General features: G+C 38.3%; 1 protein-coding gene and 1 long non-coding RNA gene across 12 annotated transcripts in view; one reads left to right on the plus strand and one right to left on the minus strand.

The window, feature by feature from the left end:
- Positions 1 to 3,671: 3,671 nt before the first annotated feature.
- On the plus strand, positions 3,672 to 15,106 carry LOC131381501 (uncharacterized). 2 transcript variants are annotated; one of them, XR_009210291.1, is made up of 3 exons: positions 3,672 to 3,753; positions 14,587 to 14,772; positions 14,890 to 15,106. It is a non-coding gene; the product is annotated as an uncharacterized LOC131381501 (long non-coding RNA). The 2 variants fall into 2 exon arrangements; XR_009210290.1 differs by lacking the exon at positions 3,672 to 3,753 and adding an exon at positions 8,435 to 8,573.
- Positions 15,107 to 16,204: 1,098 nt separating this feature from the next.
- The window catches only part of TTC8 (tetratricopeptide repeat domain 8), a 53,396-nt gene continuing 52,378 nt past the window's right edge, over positions 16,205 to 17,222 (minus strand). For all 10 annotated transcript variants that reach the window (XM_058429561.1, XM_032179751.2, XM_058429560.1 and 7 more), the window contains one exon: positions 16,205 to 16,900. In XM_058429561.1, coding sequence (XP_058285544.1) covers positions 16,784 to 16,900 — 117 coding nt within the window. In that variant the 3' untranslated portion in view covers positions 16,205 to 16,783. The remainder of the gene's footprint in view (positions 16,901 to 17,222) is intronic.

Here is a 17,222-nt window from a genome sequence, read left to right on the forward strand (position 1 = left end):
AGATAAAGCAACTTGTATGTTACAGAAAGAGAAAAGATTTGGTATCTGTCATATGGAAAACCTGCCTTTTTATTTGTCCATGGATCACATACCAAATGTAAGATAAATCTCCCTGAGAATTCATAATAAGATGTGATATGGTTTGGTTCTGTGTCCCCACTCAAATTTCACCTCTAATTGTAATAATCCACACATGTTGTGGGAGGGACCTGGTGGGAGGTAATTGAATCATGGGGGCGGGTTTTTCCCATGCTGATATCATGATAGTGAATAAGTCTCACGAGATCTGATGGTTTTATAAAGGTGAGCTTCCCTGCACATGCCTCTTGCTACACCATGTAAGATGTGACTTTGCTCCTCCTTTGTCTTCCACCATGATTATGAGGCCTTCCCAGCCTTGTGGATCTGTGAGTCTATTGAACCTGTTTCCTTTGTAAATTACCCAGTCTCGGGTATGTCTTTATTAGCAGCCTGAGAACAGACTGATATAAGATGTGACTAGTCTCAAGAAGGAAGTGAACGAAGACATTGGTAATCATATAGGTAAATCTAAATGATCATTAGCAACAATAGTGACAAGTGACTGCTTTGTGGGATACACAAACAAGGTGAAATTAAAGCCCTGGGCATGTAACAGTCAGCACCTACAACTGGAGGGTTTTGAATTATGCAGGAAGAAGATGGAAATATTAAATATAGATTTAAATTGAGTATACCTCTTAAATATTAAGAAAAACTACCAAAAAGACACAGAAAGAGATTGTCAAACTTCCAAATCAGTAGAGAGATGCTAAGAGCAACGTTCTTCAACTCTTCTCCAGGCCACCCTGACTCACCTCTGCCTTCAGTTCTAGTGCACGCCATCATGCAGCAGAATCAGGTTAGTGCTGAGTGACAGTGAGATCCTGTCTTAAAAAAACAGAGAGAGAGAGAGACAGAGAGAGAGAGACAGAGAGAGAGGACACATACAGACACACAGGGGAGGAGGCCTCCTCCCCTGTGTGTCTGTGACAGACGCAGAGACTGGAGTGATGCAGCCGCAAGCTGAAGAATACCAAGGATTACCAGCAACCTGGGAAGAGGCAAGGAATGATTTGAATTTGCTACTCCTCGACAATGAATTTGCTACTCCTGGTCCTGTTAGCTGTGGCTGGAGGGATAGCGGCAGGTGATGATGAAACAGTGTCTGTAGATAGGAAACAGATATTTCCAAGACAGTGCAGGGGCTCTGCTAGCACCACAAAAGTATGTCTATTCTATGTGGTAGATTGAGGCCTCATGATTATATTACTATATTAAAAGCAAATCAAAGATTTTGATTTCCCAAGTGTCATCTACATAGCAATTTTCAGAATCTTCAGATTAACTTGCAAACAAACAAACAAAAAGAATATGATCTCCATCTCCATACATACACCTACACGTGCTCGTGTGCACACACACGGATACCCAAAGAAAGCACCCCACAGAACCCCAAAGGTATAATCTGTGTGGCACCATGTGGGCAGAAATGGATGCATGAGCAAAGCCAGAGCAGAAAGCATCTCCAAACACTTACGCATCCTCCCACTGTGTTCCAAGAACATTGTGTTAAGTTTACAGCTTTAAAAATGTAATTAACACTTTTACTCAAGGGAGAGTAGGTCCTGAGAGTTTTAACAGGACATAGTAGAAGCAGATTCAAACCTCAGTGAGCAATGGTTTTCTCAAAGGATAAATCAAGTACTATAGCCATTATTTTCTGGTCTCCTAGGAACCTGGAGACCAATATGAACTAGATCCACTTTTCTTAGAATTCCACTGTCATTGTTGTCATATCCCCCCCATCAGATTTGGAAGTTAAACCCTATCCAGTACAGCTCTAAAAGCAGCCCTGTGATGAAAGCCTGGAAAAGCAATTTGAATAAATAGGATCTAAAACGTTATGACTTTCTGCTACGATAACGTCACCACACGCTCCACTGACTTTGGAACTTGCAAGAGCAGTGTCCCTGCCGAGGCAGTTGGTGTCATGGGGTGAGTTGAGGGATGCCACAAGGTTTGTCTTGCCTCAAAATATCTCACATATAATTCTGCCACATTGCATGAAACCCCATGTGAAAATACAAGTCTTTTACTTAGGAGGGAGAATTAGATGGTGATTTGGCATAATCATGAGAAGAGACAGAATTGACACATGTTGGTGAGAGGAGACGAGGCTCTGGAACAGGAGATGCTGCTGCACAGGGTGGGGGAGCACCCTGAGCCCAGTGCAGGGAAAAGGAGGCTGGGGAAGTCACGGGGGCAGGCAAGGAGAGGAAGGCGCAAACCAAAGCAAGCTTCACCCACTTAATTCTTCCACCTAGAGCTGAGAAGAGACTAAGTGTGGGGACTGTTTGGGAAACTACCAGCTAAAATACACACCTTTGTTCTGGAACAGCTGCTCTATGTGAAGATACCATGACCACATTATTTTTATATTAAAACAAATTCAGATTTGCTTTGTAGTTAATTCACATGGCCATTTTAAAGGGGGGAAAAACAGAGGCTATTACTTCAAATTTCATGCTAGTAGTGGACCTCTTAGACAGTGTCCCAGACATCTCAGATTTTCTCAGCTCTGTCCCTTCACCTGCCTCTGCTGGTGAATGTCACTGTACACCGGGAAGAGCTGCTTGCATGAGCTTCAAGGATATAAAAGCAAGGAGCCTTGTTCTGGGGAATCACTATCAAAAAGAGTACAGTACTAAGAACACGTATTATTTTCAATCAAAGTCCTTGAGAAATTTTTTTCCAGTTGAAACCCTATTAGGGACTATAAAACCAAAATAAGCCTGCTATAAGCTCAGACAGGTCAGAATACAGAGATATGAATGCAGCACATTTCTATCCGTGCCAGTCAGGATCTTCTGCTTTAACTGATGGACACGCTCAATGTGTCTAAGAGGTGTTCAGTGCTGTTGAAGGAGACTCTGTTTCCAATTAAAGGTCTTCCTTTACTGGCAAGTTTAATTAATTCAGCTTTGCCTTTCAGTTGGTCTCTATATTATTAACAGGCTGTGGTGTGGTTGGGAAAGTGGAAATGTACTGGTGTGGTCGGGAACAGAAGACCTGTATTTAAGTCCCCAGTCTGTCTCTTACCAGTTGTGTGACTGTGAGTGGATCATTTTGTCTCTCTCATGTTTGTTTTTCTCATCTGTAAGATGGGGATTCAGATTGCTGGGCTGCTAGTCCCACAGGTTGCTGAAAGGATCAGAGAAGCTTGTGAAAGCACACTGTGACCCATAGAACTTGGGGAGCTACCAGGACCCATTCTGATGGGAGACATTGGATCATTTGTGAACCATTTATTCCCTGTGACATCTCAATGTTTATCAGACGTGTGGAGAGCTGCCACCTCATCTTCTGCTTTTACCATAGTTGATCTTTTCTCAATAGGCTGAAAGAAGACAGCACACCAAGATGCTGAGATTCCCACTATGCCTTTACCATCTGTGTAAATTAGGACAAGTTACATACCCTTTGTGAGGTTATCACCAGGAAAATTAGGATCATGATAGATAACTTGTGGAGTTGTGAAGATTACATGCAACAGGCATCTAATACATAATAATTTCTATTATGACGTTTTCTCTCTCTTCATCTGTTCACAAGTGTTTTATGGAAGTCCCAAAAGGTGGCCTGGATCATTTGGTTTAAAGCCCTCTGTCTTAAGGATCCTGGAGCACCTCCCACTGGAGCTGTATCGGATATCTCCCACTGGAGTATCAATAGGTAGATAATAGATATAGGGCTATTTAGGTTATCTATTTCTTCTTGAGAAAGCTTCAATCATTTGCATCTTCTGAGGAATTTAGTGGGGAGAGTGCTCTTAGAAGCCATCTGGCAAAGTGGTTCTCAAACTGTAAGGTATGTCAGAATCACCAGAGCTCTAGACACTAATTGAAATGTTGTAAAAAATATTACAATGGATAAAATCGTAACCTGAGGTAACTGTTACTTTCCCCACAATTCCCGTTTGCTAAAATATAAAACTGCTGTACAACTAGTAGTCCTGCATTTATAAAAAGACAGCAATCTTGTTAAGAAAACTATTAGTTGCAAACTAATTAATGAAGCACCATCTGTGAGATTCAGTGTTCTTTGCATGAGCTGTGACTAGTCATCTGGACAAATTTTTATGCTTTTTAGCACAGATGGGAAAGAGTAAAGGGTGTAACCAAGCAAAGTGTGGCGTGAATTATCCTATTAGATGCGTATGCTACACGGTTTAGAAAATTTTATTCATTATCTGGTATAAACATATTCATTTTCATACTCTTCCTAGAAAACCTGATTTAAATCTATATCTAACTTTGTATTCTCCAACTGATCCCAAATATTGTCTCCAGATCAGTGTTTACAAAATACCTGCCTCCTTTTCAATCTTCAGTTAAAACTTAAACTCCTTAGCTTGGGATTTAAAATCTTCTACACTCCAATCCTTCCCCGTCTCACAAAACTTAGCTCTCATGAGCAACCTACTCTCACTGTTATTGCTCGACTCCCTTACAGCCAAATTCATATTCTAGTGGCTCCCAAATCTGTTCACCCATTAGCTTTGCCTGGAATGCCACTCTATGGCCTCTTCCTCCTCTCTAGTTGTCAAAATCCTACTTATTCTTCAAGGTAAGGCACTTCATCCAGTGATTTCTCCCATATGCTCTCAATGCTTATTCATTTAAAAAACACTTATGGCTGGTCATGGTAGCTCATGCCCATAATCCCAGCACTTTGGAAGGCCAAGGTGGGAGGATCACTTGAAGCCAGGCGTTCAAGACTAGCCCTGGCAACACAGTGAGACCCTGTCTCTATGAAAGATTTAAAAACATGTTTTCTTTAAACTAGCTGGGCATGATGGCATGCATGGGTAGTCCTAGCTACTCAGGAGGCTGAGGTGGGGGGATCACTTGAGCCCAGGAGTTTCAGGCTGCAGTGAGCTATGATTGTGCCACTGAACTCCAGCCTCGGTGACAGACCCTGTCTCAAAAATTTTTTTAATAACAGTTAACAGTAATTTATTATATATTTCAAAATAGCTAGAAGAGAAGACTTGGAACGCTCCCAACACAAGGAAATGACAAATGTTTGAGGCAATGAATATCCTAATAACCTAGATTTCATCATTATGCATTGCATGCTTGTATCAAAATATTGCATTAAATAGGTACAACTGTGCAACTATTGTATATGCATAAAAATAAAAAATAAAACACGTTTACAGAGCTCTTAAAATTTTATTGCAGTTACACAGTCTGTAAAAAATAACATGGCATTTTAGTTAACTGGAATATTTCTATTTTAAAAATTAGTTCTATTGAGGTATAATCAACATAGAGTAAAACTTTCACTAAGGTGCAGAGTTCTATGAGTTATTTTTTAAAAAAACTGTTTTATTGAGGTGTAATGGATAGACATGCATATATTTAAAGTGTAAAACGTGATAAGATTGACATATGTATACATTGGTGAAGCCATTACCCTGTCCCCAGGCAACCACTGATCTGCTTTCTGACAATACAGTTTGCATTTTCTAAAATTTTCTATAAATGGAATAATACAGTATGCATTTCTTTTTGCTTAGCTTCTTTTACTCACCATAATTATTTGGAGATTCGTCCATATTATTATGTATCATCAATAGTTCATTCCTTTGTATTCCCAAATAGTATTCCATTATGTGTACATACCACAGTTTATTTATCCATTTATCTGTTGATGGACATGTGAATTGTTTCCAGTTAGGAACTTTACAAATAAAGTTGCTATGAACACTCATGTCCAATCTTTTCTTGAATATATGATTTCCAAGTTTCATTTGTTCCACATGCTAACCAACCCGTGATATGGGCCATCTTTTTAACTGTAGACAACCTAATTTAATCTTAATTTACATTTTAAAATAACTAATGTTGTTAGATAACTTTTCATGTGCTAATTTGCCATTTATACAGCTTCTTTGAAATGTTCATTTAAATTATTTGCCCACTTTATAATTGCATTGTTTTCACATTGTTTTTAGAGTTGTTTACATATTCTGGATGCAAATCCTTTATCAGATATAATATTTGCAAACATTTTCTCACAGCTTGTGGCTTTTCTTTCCATTCTCTTAACAATGTCCATAGAAGCACAAAATTTAATTTTCGTGAAGTCAAATTTATCCATTTTTCTTTTATAAATTGTGCTTTTGGTGTAGCTAGGAAATCTTTGTGTAACCCAAAGTAACAAAGATTTTCTCTTATGTTTTCTTCTAAAAGTTTTATACTTATAGGTAAGTATAAAATTTAACTCATCCATTGTGAGTTAAATTTTTTATATGGTGCAGGCTACAAGCCAAAGTTGATTTTTTGTATGTGATATCTAATTGTTTCATCACATTGAAAAAATTACCCTTTGTCTTTGCACCTTTGTCAAAAATCAGTTTTCCACACAAGTGAGGCTCTATTTCTGACTCTTTAGATCTGTTCCATCAATCTATTTGTCTATGTTGAGAAGAAACCCACACTGTACTGATTATGGTAGCTTTAAAATAAGCCTTGAAATTAGATAGTGTTAGTCCCAAATTTGTTCTTCTTTTTTAACACTCTTTGGATTATTACTGGATCTTTGCATTTCTATATTAATTTTAGACCTAGCCTGTGAATTCCTACCAAAAACAAGCTAGGATTTGGATTGGGACTGTGTTGAATATGTAGATTAATCTGGGAGAAAATAACATCTTAACAGTATGGAGTCTTTCAACCCATTAACATAGTACAGCTCATCATTTGTTTAAGACTTTAAAAATTTCTTTCAGTAATATTTTGTAGAAGTCTTGTATATATTTTGTCAAATTTATCCCTAAGTGTATATCTCATTCTTCATATTGCTGTAAATGGTATTGATTTTGTAATTTCAGTTTCCAACTCTTCATTGTGAATATATGGAAATACAATTGACTTTTGTATATTGATACTCTAGCCTGCAACCTTGCTAAACTCATGTTTTAGTCCTAGTATTTTTTGTAGACTACATGGGATTTTTCTACATAATCATGTCATCTATGAATAAAGGCCATTTTGTATCTTTCTTTCCAGCTAAATGTATTTTATTTATTTATTGCTTTATCTCACTGGTTAGAACATCCAGTACAACATTAATTAATGTAGAGAAAGACAGCACCTTGCATTTTTCTTAATCATAGGGGAAAGTGTGTTCTTTTTCAGTCTCTCACCTTTGAGTATGACATTAGCTAGCTACAGGCTTTTTGTAGGTGCCTTTACCAAATTGAGGAAGTTCTCTTCTATTCCTAGTTTGCTGAATGTTTTTTTTCAATCAAAAATGTGTGTAAAATTTTGTCAAATGTTTTTTCTCAGTCTATTGAGATGATCATATGATTTTTTTTCTTTCTTGTTAATATAGTGAATTATGTTAATTGACTACTGTACATTAGAATATTCTTGCATTCCTAGAATAAACTGTACTTGCTCAGGATGTATCACTGCTTTTTATACATTCTTAAATTTGATTTGCTGACCTTTTGTTAATTATTTTTAAAATGTGTATTCTTAAGGGATATTGGGGTGTCTATAGTTGTATTTTTTGTATTATCTGTGTCTGGATTTTGGTACCAGGATAATGCTGGCTTCAAAGAATGAGTTGAAAAGTACTTGTCTTTTTTCAATTTTTATGGAAGAGTTTGTGTAGAATGTGTATTATTTATTTATTGAATGTTTAGTAGAATCAACCAGTAAAATTATCTGCACCTGGGAAGGTTTTTGACTACAAATTCAATTTCTTTAATAGATATAAGACTATTTGGGTTATTCATTTCTTCTTGAAGAAGTTTGACAGTTTGTGTCTTTCAAGGAATTTCTCCGTTTTATCTAAATTGTTGAACATATTGCCATAAAGTTGTTTATAAATGTCTTTATTAGCCTTTTAATATTTGTAAAATTCTGGAGTAATATTTCTCTCATGCCTGATATTGGAAATTTGTGTGTTCTTTTTTCCTTATCATTCTGACTAGAGGCTTATCAACTTTATTGCTCTCTTCAAAGAACCAGCTTTTGATTTCACTAATGTTCTCTATTTCTTTTCTATTTCATAAATTTCCACTCTAATATTTGTTATTTCTTTTATTATGCTTATTTTGAGATTAATTTGGTCTTCTTTTTCTATGTTTTTATGGCCAACTTGTTGATTTGTGTATTTCTCCTTGCATTTCTGTCCATTCTTGCTTCAGGTATTTTGAAGTTCTTCTATTAGGTACAGGAACATTTAGGATTCTTATGTCCTTTTGAGGAACTGACTCCCTTAATCATTGTTAAATGGCCTTTATTTATTTCTAGTAATATTCTTTGCTTTGAATTCTACTTGGCTTTATATTAATATAGCATTCAGCTTTTCTTTTGTTTTAGGATGATATATATTTTCCTACACTTTTGCTTTAATCCAAATGACAGAAAATAACAAATGCTCATGAGAATGTGGAGAAATTGAAACTCTCATACACTGATGGTGGGAATGAAAAATGGTGCAGCCACTTTGGAACTCTGGCAGTTCCTCAAAAGGTTAAGTATATAGATACCATATGACCCAGTAATTCTACTTCTAGGTCTATGTCCAAGAGAAAAACACATCCACAGAAAAACTTGTACATAAATGTTTACAGGAGCAACACTAATAATAGCCGTAAAGTAGAAACAATCCAAATATCCATCATCTAATGAGTGGATAGATAAAACGTGGTATATCCATATGATGTAATGTTATTTGGCAATAAAAAGGAAATAAATACTTATACATGCTACAACATGAATGAAATACTAAAACATTATGCATGAAATATGAAAACATTATACTAAGGGAGAAAAGTTAGTCCCAAAAGACCTCATATTATATCATACAATTTATATGAAATACCCAGAATAGGTAGATGACATGGTTTGGCTCTGTGTCCCCACCCAAATCTCACCTTGAATTGTAATAACACCCACGTGTCAAAGGAAGGACCAGGTGGAGATAATTGAATCATGGGGACAATTTCCCTCATGCTGTTCTCGTGATAGTGAGTTCCCACGAGAGTTGATGGTTTTATAAGGGGCTTCCCCCTTTACTCAGCACTGATTCTCTCTCCTGATACCCTGTGATGAAGTGCCTCCTACTATGATTGTAAGTTTCCTGAGGCCTCCTCAGCCATGTGAAACTGTGAGTCAATTAAACCTCTTTTCTTTATAAATTACCCAGTCTCAGGTAGTTCTTCATGGCAGCGTGAGAACAGACTAACATACTAAATGGTACCACAGAGAGTGCGGTGCTCCTATAAAGATACCCAAAAATGTGGAAGAGACTTTGCAACTGGGTAACAGGCAGAGGTTGGAACAGTTTGGAGGGCTCAGAAGAAGATAGAAAAATATGGGAAAGTTTGGAACTTCCTAGAGACTTGTTGAATGGCTTTGACCAAAATGCTGATAATGATATGGACAATGAAGTCCAGGCTAAAGTGGTCTCAGATGGGAATGAAGAACTTGTTGGGAACTGGAGAAAAGGTCACTCTTGCTATGCTTTAGCAAAGAGTCTGGCAGCATTTTACCCCTGTCCTAGAGATCTGTGGAACTTTGAACTTGAGAGAGATGATTTAGGGTATCTGGTGGAAGAAATTTCTACGCAGCAAAGCTTTCAAGAGGAGGCAGAGCATAAAAGTTTGGAAAATTTGCAGCCTGTCAATGTGATAGAAAAGAAAAACTCATATTCCGAGGAGAAATTCAAGCCTGCTGCAGAAATTGGCATAAGTAACAAGGAACTAAATATTAATCACCAAGACAAAGAGGAAAATGTCCCCAGGGCATGTCAGAGACCTTTGAGGCAGCCCCTCCCATCACAGACCTGGAGGCCTAGGAGGGAAAAATGGTTTCATGGGCTGGGTCCATGGCCCCTCTGCTGTGTGTAGCTCCAGACTTGGTGCCATGTGTCTCAGCTGCTCCAGCCATGGCTCAAAGAGGCCAAGGTACAGCTTAGGCCATTGATTCAGAGGGTGCAAGCGCCAATCCTTGGCAGCTTCCACATGGTGTTGGTCTTACAGGTGTGCAGAAGACAAAAATTGAGGTTTTGGAACCTCCACCTAGATTTCAAAGGATGTATGGAAAAGTGTGGCAGACTTGTAACAGTCACTACTTGAGACCATCACTATGACTGTTACTACTGTTACTACTTGAGATCATCATTACAACAGTTATTACTGTTCCTACTGAGACTGTCATTACAAGGCTGGATGAATGGGGACAAATGCAGAAATGAAAACTTAAAAGAAACTGTTTGAAAGGAAGGGGCCAGGGGAAGAAGAAGAGAGATCCCTGCTTCTAGTGAGCAAAGGCAGCCACCCTGAGCTTCTACAGCCCTTCATATTTATTGGGTAGAAAGAGCAGGGAGGAGGAGGTAATGACTGGTCAGCTGCTTGATTGATCACAGGTTCACATTATTGCTAATAGGCTTCAGATATGACTAATCACAAGAAACACTGTGCTTGGGGCGTGCCTGCCCTCAGCATTCCTTCTGGGAAGCAGATGCAGTTTGTCAGTTTGCTAACAACCTGCTTTCATGAGAACAGTTTGCTATTTACTCATATAGCCTCCAGTGGTATACTGAGTTGATCACGACCTTAACTCTATGAGGGGCCCTCATAAAGAACCTCTGCTAGGGCAGCGTGGAAGAGAAATGTGGGGTTGTAGCCCCCACACAGAGTCCCCACTAGGGCATTGCTTAGAGGAGCTGTGAGAAGAGGGCCACCATGCTCCAGACCCCGGAATGGTAGATCCACCAGCTTGCATCATGTGCCTGGAAAAGCCACAGACACTCAATGCCAGCCCATGAAAGCAGCTGGGAGGGGGGCTGTATCCTGCAAGGCCACAGGGGTGGAGCTGCCCAAGGCCTTGGGAGCCCATCTCTTGCATCAGCATGACCTGAATGTGAAACATGGAGTCAAAAAAGATTATTTAGGAGCTTCAAGGTTTAATTCCTGCCTTACTGGATTTTGGACTTACATGGGGACTGTAGCCCCTTTGTTTTGGCCAATTTCTCTGATTTGCAATGGGTGTATTTACCCAATGCCTGTACCTCCATTGTATCTAGGAAGTAACTAACTTGGTTTTGATTTTACAAGCTCACAGGTGGAAGAGACTTGCTTTGTCTCAGGTAAGACTTTGGACTTGGAATTTTAGGTTCACGCTAGAATGAGGTAAGATTTTGGGGGACTGTTGGAAGATCATTATTATGTTTTGAAATGTGAGGACATGAGATTTGGGAGGGGCCAAGGGCAGAATGATATGGCCTGGCTGTGTCTCCACTCAAACCTCACCTTGTGTCAAAGGCAGGACCAGGTGGAAATGATTGAATCCTGGGGGCAGTTTCCCTCATGCTGTTCTCGTGATAGTGAGTTCTCATAAGATCTGATGGTTTTATAAGGGGCTTTCCGCTTTGCTTGGCACTCATTCACTCTCCTGATGCCCTGTGAAGAGGTGCCTTCCACCATAATTGTAAGTTTCCTGAGGCCTCCCCAGCCATGCTGAAGTCAATTAAACCTCTTTTCTTTATAAGTTACTAAGTCTTGGGTATTTCTTCATAGCAGTGTGAGAACGGACTAATGCAGCATATTTATGGAGAAGCAAAGTAGATTAGTGGTTGCCCAGGGCTACAGTCAGGGATAGGGATGGGATTGTGGGGCTATGGAAAGTGACTATTAATGGGTATGAGATTCCTTTTGGGGATGATGAGAAAAAAAATTTTTGAGACATGATCTTGCTCTGTAATCCATGCTGGAATGCAGTGGTGCGAACATTGCATTGTAGCCTTGACCTCCTGAGCTCAAGTGATCCTTCTACCTCAGACTCCTGAGTAGCTGGGACCACAGGCATGCACCACTATGCCAGGCTAATTTTTTAATTTTTTGTATTAGCCTGTTCTCACACTACTAACAAAGACATACTTGAGACTGAATAATTTATAAAGTTAAGAGGCTTAATTGACTCACACTTCCATGTGGCTGGGGAGGCCTCACAATCATGGCAGAAGTGAATGAGGAGCAAAGTCGTGTCTTACATGGAGGCAGGCAAGAAAGAGCATGTGCAGAAACCATCAGATCTCATGAGACTTATTCACTACCATGAGAACAGCACGGGAAAGAACCACCCCCATGATTTGATTGTCTCCCACCAGGTCCCTCCCACAACACAGGGGACTTAATGGGAGCTACAATTTGAGATTCGGGTGGGGACACAGCCAAACCATATCAGATGAGGTCTCACTGTGTTGCCCAGGCTGATCTCAAACTCCTGGGCTCAAGCGATTCTCCTGCCTTGGCCTCCCAAAGTGTTGAGATTACAGGCATGAGATACTGTACCCAACCTGAAAGTGTCTTAAAATTGATTGTAGTGATGATGGCTTAACTGTGAATATATTAAAAACCATTGGGTATACTTTTTTTTAAAAAGAGGAATCATATAGTACATGAATAATATCTCAAAAAAGTTATGTTAAAAAAGTGACCTCTGGGTTGGGAGCTACTGGTGACCTCAGTGAAAGCAGTTTCTAGAGTGGTGGAAGTAGACTCCAGATTAAAGAGGTTGAGGAATGAATGAAAGATGAGGAAGTAGGTAACAAAAGTCATCTAGCCTTTCGAGACCTGTGACAAAGGAGATAGGGTGGTACTAGAAAAGGAGGCAGGTTTTATCAAGGATAGAATGGATAAAGAAAATGTGGTACCTATACATCATGGAATACTCTGCAGCCATAAAACGGAAAGAGATCATGTCCTTTGCAGAGACATGGATGGAGCTGGAAGCCATTATCCTCAGTAAACTAATGCAGGAAGAGAAGACCAAACACCACATGTTCTTACTTATAAGTGGGAGCTGAACAATGAGAACACATGGACACATGGTGGGGAACAACACACACTGGGGCCTGTTGTGGGGACAGTAGAGGTAAGGAGAACATCAGGAAGAATAGCTAATGGATGTTGGGCTTAATACCTAGGTGATGGGTTGATCTGTGCAGCAAACCACCATGGCACACATTTACCTATGTAACAAACCTGCACATCCTGCACATACACCCTGGAACTTAAAAGTGGAAGAAAAAAAAAACATACAAGAGAAATGGAAGGAATTTAATAAAATTTGCCACACTACTCTCAAGATTGTAACAATATATATGCCCATCAGTGAATTTTGACAGTACCTTCGCCTCATATATAATAAACATTTCAAATCTTTGTTCTCTGAAGAGGTTAAAAATGCATCTTTTTCTTGAATTAATTTCATTCTCAGTTATCAAATTTTTTTGTTACATATGTTTATCAACCATTTTAATTTCTTTTATGAGTTTCCTTTTCAGGTTATTTGCTTTTTCTTCCTTTAGTTTAATAAAGTTATATTATTTTAAAAAGGGGAGGCAGGCTTAAAGGAAATGTGATTTTTAAAAAACAGATAATCCCGTAGAGAGAAATAAATTGAAGCTATTAGACCAGAAGAGGGGTGGGGTTTGGGGGCAGTGACAGTTGCAAGGTGCTGGAGTCCATAAAAACTTGAGTTTCAAATATTGGAAGAGGGTCTCTCTTTCTGATTTAAAAAGAAAACAAAATTCTTCCTAAAATCTGTTTAGGTCTAGCCTCTTCTCTAAGATAACATGGTTGCTTTCACCAAGACTTCCCATTGTTTTCACTTAACAATCCACTTTCCCTTATTAGTCAGAATTAGATTCAGGTAAAGAAAAGGATCACATTGCAAGAAACGTTCCCAAAGATTATAACAAGTCTATTCTTTCATTTGAAGGATTGGCTTTGACATCAAAGAAGTGAAATAATAGTCTCTCTCAAAAATGTTGTTTTTATTTAGCTAAAAATAGGATGAATGCCATCTATATGGACAGATATGAAACTGCAGTTATTTTCAAATTGCTAAATAAATTTTTCCCCCTCAAATCTGAGCCTAGATGACCATTTTGGAACTCTGCAAGGAACATAAACATGGAGCATTCCAATTTCTCTATTTCCTAGAATACAAAATTATTTGGTGATGACTTTTTGTCCTACACTTGATTTCTGGGTTATTTTCTAAGGTTTAGTCCTGCCAGTCTTTCCAAAATATTTGTTTTCTGAGTGCTTAAACTCAATCCCAGCTGAAAGACCCTGACAGAAATCCTTCATTGTAGTAAAGAGTTGGTGGTGGAAACTACTTTAAAAGTGTAGAGACGCTGGGTGCAGTGGCTCCACCTGTAATCCTAGCACTTTGGGAGGCCATGGCGGGTGGACCACTTGAGGCCAGGAGTTCGAGACCAGCCTGAGCAACATGGTGAAACCCCGTCTCTACTAAAAATACAAAAATTAGCTGGGTGTGGTGGTGCATGCCTGTAATCCCAGCTGCTTGGGAGGCTGAGGCACGAAAATTGCTTGAACCTGGGAGGCAGAGGTTGCAGTGAGCCAAGATCATGCCACCGCATTTCAGCCTGGGTGACCAAGCAAGACTCTGTCTTAATAATAATAATAATGATGTAGTGACATGTTACCTTTATTAATTTTCTTATCTGTAGGCCATAAGTTGTATCCTGATAGATAATCTCAGCCTGGGAAAAAGCACTCAGAAATGCAATGGAAGAGTTATCACTATGGGGACTGGCTCAGCCATGACACATTTGTAAAAAAGGAAGAACTTCTAACCTCAGTAATGTTTCAGCACAGGAAGCCTTCTTGCCAGATCTCATTTTCATCAGTTGGAAGTAAGCTCGATGATGTGAATTTTGGTTGAACAATTTGTATTTATGGATTGAGCACCTCTTTAGCCACAATGGAAAACTGGAAAACAATTATTAGCGTTTTTTCTGTTCTTTCTACAGAAACGTTGGCACAGAAGCCAGAAGTTACGCAGTCCATAAGAAATGTTGTTACAAAGACATCCTGAATGTTCCTTCTGATAGTCATCCACGGTGCTATGTCATCATTCTGCCCTGAGCCACTGTGACTCATTCTTTGCCTTGGTGCTCACACTGAATTCACATAAATTCAAGACAAAATCCCTCCATATCACCTTAGGAAAATGGAATCATTTATTTTTTGCTGTGTTAATATTCCCTTATTATTCAATTTTCCTGATGCACACAATGTTCATTTTAAATGGTAGTAGATTTATTTACAGCAGAAACACAGAGAGGTGATTTGACCTAGTGATTAAGAGCACACACTGAAGGGGCCACGCTGCCTAAACCTGAATCTCTGGCACTTACTACTAGTTCAATAAGCTTTTTTCTATGCCTCAGTATTCTCATAAGTAAAATGGGAATAATAACAGCCTGCATAGGACTATGGTGGGAATGAAATGAACTCATTCCCATAAAGTGCTTAGAACAGTGGGCATATTTAACATCCTCAGTAAATGTTCAGCCATTCTTATTAGCTCTTATTTTAAATTAAGAAAATGACTCACATTATACCATTTGAATCTAAGTATTGATTACAATATTAGGAAATGTGATAGTACCTGAGGAAATTCGCAAGGGCTAAATAAGCACTAACACATCACACAGAACCAAGAAAGGTTCAAGTCTAAGGTGCAGGAAAAAGACCTTGGGCTGCAGCCATGGATGTGATGCGGGGCCTTGCTTTCTTGTCTGTAGTGAATTCTAGCCTTGAGCAAGCTATCATTCCTTGAATTCAATTTTTTTGTTCTGTCAGCTGAGTATACAATTTATACAGATCTGAACAGAATAGAAGTATCTATCAAATAGTTTTCATGAAGTTAAAAAAAATGAAAAATAACATGGAGATCCCAAAGTCCAAAGTATGAGTTTGAGTTGTCCTGTCCCATGAACACATTTCCTTGTGTGAACACTTTAATGAGAGTTCCACTAAATAAGGCAGAGGAAAGTTCAAGAGCCTTTCTAAGACTGCTATACCATGCATGGTACTGGAATATTGCTGACTTCTGTGCTGTGGCTGACCAGAAGTGGGACTCCTGGCCTATGACTCTATTTCTAATCTGAATATTCTTATATTAATAATGTGACATCCCATAAGTCACTTTTTAGGAAAAAAACAGAATTGGTGGTACATCATTTGAAATAAAATTAAAATAATGATGATTTCTAAGATTACTGGACTTCTGTAAAACCTGTTTCACCTGAGATGACTAAAATAAAAACTCATAAAAAATAATGAAATGATGGTGTTTTACACACCGATTTATTTTAAAGCTTAATGGGAAATCAAAGTATTTAATAAAAAATAGTTTTAAATACATTTTTAAAGTCTTAAGGAAAGTCTCTATTTATAATCCTCCCACCTCCACCTCCCAAGTAGCTGGGACTATAGGCACATGCTACCACACCTGGCTTAAAGGTGCAGTTTTAATGGCAGATTTCAGACTCCTTAAGCTACATGATGGCTAATAGCTTAAGGACTTAAAAAATGTACATTTATAAAACATTGAGGAAATTCACCAAAATGTTTTGTAAACATAATAAACAAACATCTACTATATAATGTGGGAGAACGTTTCAAAATCTATGTAGAAAGGTTTAAATCTTGTATTTTACATTATTTTATAAAGTTACTATTACTATGAAATTTGCATTATACATTCTGTGTCACCCTTATGTGTCACCTTCACTAATATCAAGGACAGGTTTGTTAAAATATACGTATTACACTATATACATACATACACACAGAGATAGTACTTTTTTCCCCTTGCATAATGCCACTTCATAAGAACATATGTGGTCTAAGGAACAATCAGAGCATAGCAAAATGCTGCCTTAATTGTTTAATTAAATGTTGTGTGTCCACATGGTCTGGAAATGCTGCTTCAGACTTCTGCGCAGCAACATAGCTTCTCTGCAGATCTCCAATCTGCAAAAAATACAAGAATAAGACCATAGAATGAGATCAGAAAAAAATGAGTAAGGAAGTAAAAAAGAAAATAAGACATAGTATCTGCATGCTGTAGAAATTAAAAGGGTTCTTTTCTTTTTTTTAACAAGCCCACAACTAACATCATAACTCAAAGGGTTCTTAAAGGCAAATTGCTTAATTATGCTACTTTGATTTTAGAATTCTAGATTATAATTCAATCTTGAAAAATATGTGAGAAAGATAAAATAACCAATTATATAAATAATTTACAGCTGTCTGGTAATGAATTTCAAAACCTATGTTTTCTTTTCCTGTCACT

The sequence above is a fragment of the Hylobates moloch genome, unplaced genomic scaffold (genome assembly GCF_009828535.3).
Source record: "Hylobates moloch isolate HMO894 unplaced genomic scaffold, HMol_V3 SCAFFOLD_16, whole genome shotgun sequence".
NCBI classification, from domain to species: Eukaryota; Metazoa; Chordata; class Mammalia; order Primates; family Hylobatidae; genus Hylobates; species Hylobates moloch.